General features: G+C 41.8%; 1 protein-coding gene across 2 annotated transcripts in view; it reads left to right on the forward strand.

The window, feature by feature from the left end:
* The first annotated feature begins 7,386 nt into the window (after positions 1-7,386).
* Positions 7,387-12,501, forward strand: part of tmem120b (transmembrane protein 120B) — a 79,563-nt gene continuing 74,448 nt past the window's right edge. The window contains exon 1 of one of the 2 annotated variants that reach the window (XM_003227924.4): positions 7,387-7,754. In XM_003227924.4, coding sequence (XP_003227972.1) covers positions 7,641-7,754 — 114 coding nt within the window. In that variant the 5' untranslated portion in view covers positions 7,387-7,640. The remainder of the gene's footprint in view (positions 7,755-12,501) is intronic. The other variant, XM_062958752.1, reaches the window with a different exon arrangement.

Below are 12,501 nucleotides of genomic sequence, written 5' to 3' on the forward strand. Positions count from 1 at the left end.
TATAACACAGGGGTCCCCAAACTTTTTAAACAGGGGGCCAGTTCACAATACTTCGGACCATTGGAGGGCCGGACTATAGTTGGCCACCGAGCAATAATAATAATAATTATTATTATTATTAACAATAATAATAATAATGAGGGTTGGAAGAAACCCCTTGGGCCATTTAATCCAATCCCCTTCTGTCTTTGTGCACCAAAAGCACAAGCAAAGCACCCCTGACAGATGGCCACCCAGCCTCAATCTTAATAATAATAACAATAATAGTAATAATAAGGGTTGTAAGAGAAGAAGAGACCCCTTGGTTCATTTAGTCCAACCTCTTTCTGCCCTTGTGCCGTGGGGGCCGGATAAATAGCTTCGATGGGCCGCATCCGGCCCCCGGGCCTTAGTTTGGGGACCCCTGATATAACAATACAAAACAAAAAGCAAATTAAAAACAATTAAAACAGTATAAACAACAAGCAATAACAATACGCTAAAACACAATAGAACTGGGCCGGGCCAGAGTAATGGGTACAAGATTAAAAGTGCTGATGTGACAGGTGATATATAAGGCTTATACGGCAAGTGCAGAGTGCGATATACGATCTTAATTCTAATAAGGCCTTGTTTATTTCTTGATAGATTTATTATTTATATTATTTATGTATTATTTACGACATTGATATCCCGCCCTTCTCACCCCGAAGGGGACTCAGGGCGGCTTACAAGTGTATATACATACAATAGATTATGTTATACAACTATATTGCAATGTTATTAGTAATATTGCATGTAATATAAATATACAATTATAATAGTGAATTATAATTATTATTACATTGTTTTACATTATAATATTATTATTAATATTACATGTACAGTACTATGTTGGTAATGTAATATTATCTTCTATATAAACAACTTTTAGTGGCACTTGTTATACAAGCTGCAAAAGAAGGGGATTATGGTGTCATATTAACATCAATCTAAACTGGATTGGACTAGAAACAGTGGTAGATCATAGCCCTATAGAATCTCTTACGTTTACTAGTACAGTAGAGTCTCACTTATCCAACGTTCTGGATTATCCAACGCATTTTTGTAGTCAATGTTTTCAATATATCATGCTATTTTGGTGCTAAATTCGTAAATACAGTAATTACTGCATAGCATTACTGCGTATTGAACTACTTTATCTGTCAAATTTGTTGTCAAACATGATGTTTTGGTGCTTAATTGGTAAAATCATAACCTAATTTGATGTTTAATAGGCTTTTCCTTAATCTCTCCTTATTATCCAACATATTCGCTTATCCAACATTCTGCTGGCCCGTTTACATAGGATAAGAGAGACTCTACTGTAGTATATATTGCAGTGAATACTTTACTTAAGGTATCCACTACTTGTATTCTCATTCACTATATTAGTATAGTTCTTAACATAAAGAAATACACTTGGCAACACTTACAAAGGTATTATGGAAAAACTATTCCTATTTATAGTTTAAGTGCCAGTTATGTCAAATAGAAATAAAAACCAGACAAAGTCTTATTATTGACTTAATAACAATCAAAATTGCTATTGCAGCGTTGAATCGAGTTAAATAAAGTTCTTAACATGCAGATGTACAAAAAGGCAACCCTTCACATAAACCTTAACATGAAACTGTTGTAGTCTCTAGTTTGATTTCAGTCTTGTCAAATCGAATAAATGATTTATTTATAGTACAGTAGAGTCTCACTTATTCAAGCCTCGCTTATCCAAGCCTCTGGATAATCCAAGCCATTTTTGTAGTCAATGTTTTCAATATATCGTGATATTTTGGTGCTAAATTCGTAAATACAGTAATTACAACATAACATTACTGTGTATTGAAGTACTTTTTCTGTCAAATGTGTTGTCTAACATGATGTTTTGGTGCTTAATTTGTAAAATCATAGCCTAATTTGATGTTTAATAGGCTACTCCTTAATCCCTCCTTATTATCCAAGATATTCGCTTATCCAAGCTTCTGCCGGCCCGTTTAGCTTGGATAAGTGAGACTCTACTGTACATACAATCTTTCTGTATATATAAAAGAGTGATGGAATCCCGGCGACCGGCAAAACAACAAAACTAAAGGCCCCCCAACCTTGAAAATTGACAGCACAACCCCTCATCCACGCCTCTAGGTTGATACAAGAAAAAGAAAAGAAAAATAAAGCCCTAATTAGAGGGAGAGGAAGAATTGTTTTTATCCACTTGCTGCCAGTTACAAGGCCTGTTGTCCCCCCCTCTCCCCACACGTGTTGATATCTAGGATCATACCCCCCACGCTGTTTCATTGCTTTGCTTCTCACGTGTGTCACTCCTTTCTGCCCTGACCCGGGTTCCAGCTCTAGAAAAACCATGTCTTCAGACTCCAAGGTCCCTTCCACACAGCCATAGGACCCAGAATAACTCATAATATTGCAATATAGTCGTATAATCTTCTATCTGTATATATAAAAGGGTAATGAAATTTCAGCCCAGGACAAAACAACAAAACTACACATCTCAGAAACACTAAACTTGGCAGCACAACCCCTCATCCATGCCTCTACGTTCATACAACAAAAAGCTCCAGCTAGAAGGCTAAGCTCCACCCACTTGGTCTCCTAGCAACCCACTTAGCTCAGGGCTACTTCAATAAGGCCTCTTCCACACTGCCTATAAAATACAGATTATCTGATTTCAACTGGATTATATGGCAGTGTAGACTCAAGATGAGCACCAACCCCCAGAGTCAGACACGACTGGACTTAATGTCAGGGGAAAACCTTTACCATTTATCTTAACTACCACCAATTCCTCAATACTTTATTTCCCATACCACCATACTTCGCCACAGCAACGCGTGGCTGGGCACAGCTAGTATATATATATATATAGCTTTGCCCGGCCACGCGTTGCTGTGGCTTATGGGAATCCTTTGTTGGCCAGGTGGAATAGCAGTGAATAATCTTGCAGTCTCAAAGCCTGGCCGTTTTCTGGAGTTGCTGGAGCTGTTTGTTGTATGAACGTAGAGGCATTAGTGAGGGGTTGTGCTGCCAAGTTTAGTGTTTCTGGGATGTGTAGTTTTGTTGTTTTGTCCTAGGCCGAAATTTCATTACCCTTTTATATATATATATAGACTAGCTGTGTCCGGCCACGCATTGCTATGGCGAAGTATGGTGGTATGGGAAATAAAGTGTAGAGGAATTGGTGGTAGTTAAGGTAAAGGGTAAAGGTTTTCCCCTGACATTAAGTCCATTATAAATGGGTTATATAGCTGTGTGGAAGGGCCTTGAGTCTACACTGCCATATAATCCAGTTCAAATCTGATAATCTGTATTTTATAGGCAGTGTGGAAGAGGCCTAAGTGAGGCCTAACTCTGCCTGTCCCCTGGGCTGAGTGGGTTGCTAGGAGACCAAGTGGGCGGAGCTTAGCCTTCTAACTAGCAGCAATTGGATAAAAACAATTATTCCTCTCCCACTGATTAGGACTTTATTTTTCTTTTCTTTTTGTTGTATGAACGTAGAGGCATGGATGAGGGGTTGTGCTGCCAAGTTTAGTGTTTCTGGGATGTGTAGTTTTGTTGTTTTGTCCTAGGCCAAAATTTCATTACCCTTTTATATATATAGATAGATTCCTTACAGCCTTACAACAACCCTGCGAAGTAGGCCAGTAGGATGAATTTGACGTCCTGGTTCACAGCCTCTTGCCTCACAAAAACAAGCATTGAATGATACAGTGTTGAACTCTTGTCGTTGAACTTGGCCTCGATGGTTAGAAACGGAGGCTGCTTTGGACTTGACGGCTCCCGGCTTAGTGCAGGGAAGGAGCCGCGGCTCATTAAAATGTTGTTCTGTGTGCCGTAGCCATGGTTTTCCCGAGGCCGCCTTTCTATACAATGCGGCCACTGTACAAAACGGGGAGAGGGAGGCGGGGAGTGCGCTCGGTTCGGGTGTCGGCGCCGCTTTCATTCTTAGGGAATCTGTGAAAAGCAACCACGCCGAACAAAGGCATACCTTTCCACCTAGGTGCCTCGGGTGGCTTTTGATAAAAGCGCGAAAACCATGTGCGGAAATTGCATCCAAAGGCTTTTTTCGCGCAGATCCGTTCTCCTCGTTGGCAATAAAAGAGGGCTTTGGGCAAAACGACAGGTGCCGCCTTGCTGTGAAAACTCATTAGGCCTCAAAATTGGGGCCAAAAAGCGTACGAGATGGAATGATTCCTTAATGGAACAGTCATTATTTTATGCATATAATAAAAGCCAATATATCTATGTGTGACCTATATTTGTATGTGTTATTCAAGACGGCATCCACATCCAGAAAGCTCTGTGACTCCTACCCTGTTTCCCGGAAAAATATTAATTTTTGCTCCCAAAGATGTGCTAGGTCTTATTTTCAGGGGGTGTTTTATTTTTCCACAAAGAAGAATTCACATTTATTGTTGAACAAAAAAATGAACATGTATTATATACTGTACAATAGTTGTCATCACAAACCAGCATAACCAGACAAACTGTGAATCAAGAATTTCTTATTACTACCATTATTTTCATGTACAACAATCTATGGTATGTACATTTACCAATCCTGCATGCTCTGGTGTTTTGTTCGGCAGGAATGCTTCCAAACAAAAACTTTGCTAAGTCTTACTTTCATGGGAGGCCTTATATTTAGCAATTCAGCAAAACCTCTACTAGGTCTTATTTTCAAGGGATGTCTTATTTTCGGGGAAATTGTATCAGCAATGGTTCTGGATCAAACTTGACACCTTCTACTCTGCCATATAATCCAGATTTTCAAACAAATAATCCACATTATCTGATTTGGACTAGATTTTATGAGTACACTGCCATATAATTCTGATTTTCCAAGGAAATAATCCACATTTGCAGTGGCACAATGGGTTAAACCCTTGTGCCGGCTGAACTGCTGACCTGAAGGTTGGGTTGCTGAGCTGAAGGTTGCCAGTTCAAGATGGGGTGAGCTCCCATCTGTCAGCTCTAGCTTTCAGGGACATGAGAGAAGCCTCCCAGCAGGATGGTTACACATCTGGGCATCCTCTGGGTAATTTTCCCACACATTATGTTCTCAAGTTGCTTCTGACATTAAAAAAAATCCACATTATCTGCTTTGAACTGGATTATATGAGTCTACATTACCATATAATGTAGACTCATATAATCCAGTTCAAAGCAGATAATCGGGATTTTATATGGCAGTGTAGAAGGGGCCACACGCACACCCCATGACCAGTTTAAAGGACTTGAGTAGTTCGGGCGGGGTGACAAGTCACAAAGGATGATGGGAATTGTAGTTCACCCATATGCGCACAGCACTACGAACCCCGCCAACAGTGTATCGGGATCAAACATAGCATATAGTCTCACTATGACAAAATTGTTAAGGATTATGGGGTTTAGAGGGAAACTGACAAGATGGGAGTTGTAGTTCACCCACATCCCAAGAGCACTGTGAATCCCACCGACAATGGATTCTGGACTAAACTTGTCAGAAAGACCCATCATGACCAACTTTAACTACTGGTGGCATTTGAAAGGAATGGACCCGAGATCACGAGAGTTGTAGTTCACCCACTTCCTTATGCTTTTTTCAAATGGGACCAGTAATAAAACACAACCTCAAAGGAGGAGTGCTTCTAATAAAGAGCATCGTTGAGTAACGGTGGCCCCATCTGCACTGCCATATAAAATCCAGATTATTTTTGAATTGGATTATATCGCAATGTAGACACATATAATCCCGTGCAAAAAAAAAAAATCCAGATTTTCATCTTTGAATTGGATTATATGACAGAGTGGACTCTGGGCCCTTCTTGTTGTTTTTTCCTTCAGTCACTTCCGACTTCATAACCTATATAATCCACACTATTTGCTTTGAACTGGATTATATGAGTCTACGTGCCCTTCCACACAGCCATATATCCCAGAATATCATAATCCACAAAATCTGCTTTGAACTGGGTTATCTGAGTCCACACTGCCATATATTCCAGTTCAATGTGGATTGTATACAGCTGTGTGGAAGGGGCCTGTGTCTACACTGTCATATAATCCAATTCAGAGATGAAAATCTGGATTATCTACTTTGAACTGGATTATATGAGTCCACACTGCCATATACTCCAATTCAAAGATGAAAATCTGGATTATTTGATTCGAACTGGATTATATGAGTCCACACTGCCATATAACCCAGTTCAAAGCAGATAAAGTAGGATTTTATTGAGCTGTATGGAAGGAGCCTAAGTCTACATTGTCATATAATCCAATTCAAAGATGAAAATCTGGATTATTTGATTCGAACTGGATTATATGAGTCCACACTGCCATATAACCCAGTTCAAAGCAGATAAAGTAGGATTTTATTGAGCTGTATGGAAGGAGCCTAAGTCTACATTGTCATATAATCCAATTCAAAGATGAAAATCTGGATTATTTGATTCGAACTGGATTATATGAGTCCACACTGCCATATAACCCAGTTCAAAGCAGATAAAGTAGGATTTTATTGAGCTGTATGGAAGGAGCCTAAGTCTACATTGTCATATAATCCAATTCAAAGATGAAAATCTGGATTATTTGATTCGAACTGGATTATATGAGTCCACACTGCCATATAACCCAGTTCAAAGCAGATAAAGTGGGATTTTATTGAGCTGTGTGGAAGGGGCTTGAGTCTACACTGTCATATAATCCGATTCAAAGATGAAAATCTGGATTATCTGCTTTGAACTGGATTATATGAGTCCACACTGGATTATATGAGTCCCTTTGGGGAGATGGTGGCGGGATAGAAAAATAAATTATTGTAGTAGAGTCTCACTTATCCAACATAAACGGGCTGGCAGAATGTTGGATAAGCGAATATGTTGGATAATAAGGAGAGATTAAGGAAAAGCCTATTAAACATCAAAATCAAAAGGGCGGAATAGAAATACTGTAAATAAATAAATAAATAAAATTGGTTATGATTTTACAAATTAAGCACCAAAACAACAAATTTGACAGAAAAGGTAGTTAATTGCACATTAATGCTATGTAGTAATTACTGTATTTACGAATTTAGCACCAAAATATCACAATGCATTGAAAACATTGACTACAAAAATGTGTTGGATAATCCAGAATGTTGGATAAGTGAGACTCTACTGTATTATTATTATTATTATATAACCCAGTTCAAAGCAAATAAAGTGGGATTAGATACAGCTGTGTTGAAGGGGCCGGAGTCCACACTGTCATATAATCCAGTTCAAAGCAGATAAAGTGGGATTATATACAGCTGTGTGGACGGGGCCTAAGAGCGCGAAAGCAGGCTAGCAATCAGGATGCGTTCGGGACTTCAACTCCCAGAAGCCTCGGCAGCGGTGAGGAATGGGCGGGAATCCTGGGCGCGGAAGTCCCAAAGGCCGGCCTGGGCCTGGGCCGGGCCTTCTCGGCTCTTGCCCGGCCCCAGGGGGAGGCGGCGCCGCGGCGAGGAGGGAGAGGGCCCGGAGCCGAGCCTGACGGAGGGAAGCGGGCCTCATGGGGTGCTGAGGCGGCGGCGGTGAGGAGGAGGAAGGCAGGCAGGCAGGCAGGCAGGCAGGCAGGCGGAGGAGGAGGAGAAGCCCACACTCCCCATGAGCCTCAACGAGCACTCCATGCAGGCGCTGTCCTGGCGGAAGCTTTACCTCAGCCGGGCCAAGCTCAAAGCCTCCAGCCGCACCTCGGCCCTGCTCTCCGGCTTCGCCATGGTGAGACCCCCTTTCTATCCCCCCCCCCCCCGCCCTCTTTGGCTCTCCAGGTCGGGGCTGAGCCACTGAAAGAGTTGTTTTGCTCTCCCTCTGAGGCTGAGAGAGTGTCACCCCCCTCAGGGCAACCCTTTTGGCTTTCCAGTTTGGCCTGAAAAGACTCCAGGTTGGGTATTTTCCATTGAGAGGTTTGTTTTGGCCCCCTGAGGCTGAGAGAATGTGACCCTCTCCAGGCACTCCCTGAGCCTAAAGGACTCCAGGTCGGGTATTCTTGACTTGAAAGGGTTGTTTTGGCCTTCCTCTGAGGCTGAGAGAGTGTGACCCGCTTCAGGGCAACCCTTTTGGCTTTCCAGTTTGGCCTAAAGGAATCTAGGTTGGGTATTCTTGATTTAAAGGGTTGTTTTGGCCTTCCTTTGAGGCTGAGAGAGTGTGACCCGCTTCAGGGCAACCCTTTTGGCTTTCCAGTTTGGCCTAAAGGAATCCAGGTTGGGTATTCTTGATTTAAAGGGTTGTTTTGGCCTTCCTTTGAGGCTGAGAGAGTGTGACCCGCTTCAGGGCAACCCTTTTGGCTTTCCAGTTTGGCCTAAAGGAATCCAGGTTGGGTATTCTTGATTTAAAGGGTTGTTTTGGCCTTCCTTTGAGGCTGAGAGAGTGTGACCCACCTAAATGCATCCTTTTGGCTCTCCAGCTGGGCCTAGAGGACCCCACATCAGTATTCTTGTTTGAGAAGTTTGTTTTGGCCTTCCTCTGAGGCTGAGAGAGTGTGACCCCCCTCACGGCATCCCCATTGGCTTTCCAGCCCAGCCTAAAGGACTCCAGGTTGGGTATTATTGACTGAAAGGGTTGTTTTGGCCATCTTCTGAGGCTGAGAGAGTGTGACCTGCTTCAGGGCAACCCTTTTGGCTCTCCAGCTGAGCCTAGAGGACCCCACGTCAGTCTTCTTGTTTGAGAAGGTTGTTTTGGCCTTCCTCTGAGGCTGAGAGAGTGTGACCTGCCTAAAAGTACGCATCGGGCTTTCTAGCCGGGCCTGGAGGATCCCAGGTCAGATATTATTGATTGAGAGTTTTCTTTTGGCTTTCCCCTGAGGCTGAGAGAGTGTGACCCGCTTCAGGGCACCCCCTTTGGCTTTCCAGCTGAGCCTAAAAAATTCCAGGTCGGATGTTATTGATTTAAAGGGTTCTTTTTGGCCTTTTTCTGAGGCTGAGAGAGTGTGACCCGCCTAAATGCACCCCTTTGGCTTTCCAACTGACTCTAAAGGACCCCAGGTTGGGTATTATTGAGAGGTTTGTTTTGGCCTTCTGAGGCTGAGAGAGAGTGACCAGCCTAAAAGTACACCCCTGACTTTCCAGCTAGGCCTGGAGGACCCCAGGTTGGGTGTTATTGATTGAGAGGGTTTGTTTTGGCCTTCTTTTGAGGCTAAGAGAGTGTGGCCGCCTAAATGCATCCCTTTGGCTTTCCAGCTGGGCCTGGAGGACCCCAGGTTGGGTATTATTGATTGAAAGCGTTCATTTTGGCCTTTCTCTGAGGCTGAGAGAGTGTGACTTCTCTTGCTTTCATTTGAACTCTGCCCTTCTGGAGTACTAACACATGCCTGTACTGTGCAATTAATGCAGTTTGGCTTCACTTTATCTGCCGTGGCACAATGCTTACAGAATCATTCGGAGTTTTAGTTTTACTAGGTCTTTCGTCTACTCTGCCCAAAAGCATTGGTGCTTCCTCAAACTACCAATCCCAGGATTTCATAATATTCATCCATGGCAGTTCAAATGATGTCAAACAGCATTAATTTGACGGTGTAGATGAGGCATCCTCAACCTGCAGCCCTCCATCAGTTTGGGCCTTCAAATTCTAGGGGTTGGAGGCCCAAACAGCTGGAGGACCACAGGTCGAGGGTTCCTAGTGTAGATGCACCCCTAAACTTACACTCAAAAGCACTATGCCAGCGGTTCCCAACCTTTGCTTCTCCAGAGTTTGGGATTCCAGCTCCCAGAAGTCCCAGCCGGCGTGGCTAATGGTCAGGAATTCTGGGAGCTAAAGCCAAAACATCCAGAAGAACCATAGTTTAGAACTGCTGCTTGGAAGGCGTTAAGTACAGCGTGTCTTACTTGAAGGGTTAGGGACCAGAGCAATGTCAGAAAGCGGAATTGGTTGAAAATTGGAATCTGGGTTATTTTATTTTAGTTTACCAAGTGCATTTTGGCCACTGGGAGCCATAAATAACACTATATTTGTATCTCTCTCACTATCTATCTGTTTATTTATTTATTATTTGATACATTTATATCCCGCTCTTCTCACCCCGAAGGGGACTCAGAGTGGCTTACAAATTAAATTTACATACAATATTATATTATTAGTATAGCACAATACTGGCAATAAATTACCATATTGTACTATATCTATTGGAGCCTCAGTGGCAAAGTGCGTTAAAGCGCTGAGCTGCTGAACTTGCAGACCAAAGGGTCCCAGGTTCAAATCCTGGGAGCGGCTTGAGCGCCCGCTGTTAGCTCCAGCTCCTGCCAACCTAGCAGTTTGAAAACATGCAAATGTGAGTAGATCAATAGGTACCGCTCCAGCGGGAAGGTAACGGCGCTCCATGCAGTCATGCTGGCCACATAACTACAGACAACGCCGGCTCTTCAGCTATTAATGGAGATGAGCACCAACCCCCAGAGTCAGACATGACTGGACTTAACGTCAGAGGAAAACCTTTACCTTTTACTATATCTATATATTGTAATATTATTAATAATATTACATGTAATATATAATATATAATTAATATTATTATATTGTATTATTAGTATTATATTATATTACAAAATAATAATATTATTAATATTATATGCATATACAATATATTATAATATCTAGATAGATAGATCTATATATCTCACTATATATATGTGTGTGTGCGCGCTCACACACACACTAGCTTGGGTACCCGGCGTTGCCCGGAGTATTTGAAAAAGTCCATTTTTATTGTACAGAATGCATAAGGTTGTGAGTGAACTACAACTCGCATCATGCCAGGTTAACCCTGAGGAACTCCATCAGTACTTAAAGTTTGTTATATTGTGCAAGTTTGCTCTGGATGCATCATCGGTGCCGTTCAAGTGTGCTCTCTGGCTGGAGGGTAAACTACAACTCCCACTATGGTGAGTCAGTCCCTCCCCTCAAACTCCTCCAGTAGATTGAGTGAGTACCCTGTTTCCCTGAAAATAAGACCTAGTAGAGGTTTTTCTGAATTGCTAAATATAAGGGCTTCCCTGAAAGTAAGACCTAGTAAAAATTTTGTTTGGAAGCATGCAGGATCGGTAAATGTACATACCATAGATTGTTGTACAGGTAAATAAAAGTAGTAACAAGAAATACAGTAGAGTCTCACTTATCCAAGCCTCACTTATCCAAGCCTCTGGATAATCCAAGCCATTTTTGTAGTCAATGTTTTCAATATATCATGATATTTTGGTGCTAAATTCGTAAATACAGTAATTACAACATAACATTACTGCGTATTGAACTACTTTTTCTGTCAAATTTGTTGTATAACATGATGCTTTGGTGCTTAATTTGTAAAATCATAACCTAATTTGATGTTTAATAGGCTTTTCCTTAATCCTTCCTTATTATCCAAGATATTCGCTTATCCAAGCTTCTGCCGGCCCGTTTAGCTTGGATAAGTGAGACTCTACTGTAATAATAATAATATAATAATAACTTTATTCTTGTATCCCACCTCCATCTCCCAGAAGGCACTCAGGGCAGCTTACACGGGGACAAGTCCAACAATAACAAATTTACATACGGACAGAAATTTAAAACAGTAATTTAAAAACAGTATAGCAATAAAATATAATATAGAAATTCTTGAAAGGATTCACAGTTTGGTTATGCTGGTTTGTGATGACAACTACTCTACAGTAGATAATGCATTTTCTTTTTTTTTTTTAAATTCAACCATAAATGTGAATTATTCTTTGTGGAAAAACAAGACAGCCCCTGAAAATAAGACCTAGCGTCTCTTTGGGAGTAAAAATTAATATAAGACACTGTCTTATTTTCGGGAAAACAGGGTAATGGGGGTTCTGTGTGCCATGTTTGGTCCAGGTCCATCATCGGTAGAGGTCACAGTTTCGCTGGTTGTGGTTGAACTATAACTCCCAGAAAGGAAGACCAGTTCCCCCCAAACCCCTCCAGTAATCAAATTTTGGCATATCAGGAATGTGTGCCACGTTTGGTCCAGATCACAGGATCAAGCTAAAAGAGTTTTGCATGTGTCCCAAAGTCTGATCTTTTTGCAAGCAGTCCCAAGACAAAAAGAACGGAGAAAAGAGCCAGCCCCTCATTGAATTCATAGAACTTATCTGTCATTGAAAGAGGGAGATGCCCAAAAGTGGAGGAAGCCATGCATGAAAACATTTTGAACTCGAGTTCTCAGCTGGCTTGAGGATCTGGGATGCAGTGGGCTAAAAATCACACCCTTCTAACCTGGACATGGAAATTGTACTTTTTTGTTGGTGGGATTTGGAACATAGAAGCCCCTGAAAGCATGCATATATAGGTTGAGCATGGAATATTATTTGAATTATTTGGATTAGTGCTCCCAGCTGGTTCAAAGAGTGGTAGCCCATGACATAAATGGGGGGGAAGATTGTGGTGAAGTCAGAAAGGAGAGGGGGCTGCGAAAACATGGTTAGCACATTTGTATCTCATTTAAAGCAAGTCAATGAGTTGTAGCCCTCTCTGC

Source organism: Anolis carolinensis, chromosome X (assembly GCF_035594765.1).
Source record: "Anolis carolinensis isolate JA03-04 chromosome X, rAnoCar3.1.pri, whole genome shotgun sequence".
In the NCBI taxonomy this organism is placed as follows: domain Eukaryota; kingdom Metazoa; phylum Chordata; class Lepidosauria; order Squamata; family Dactyloidae; genus Anolis; species Anolis carolinensis.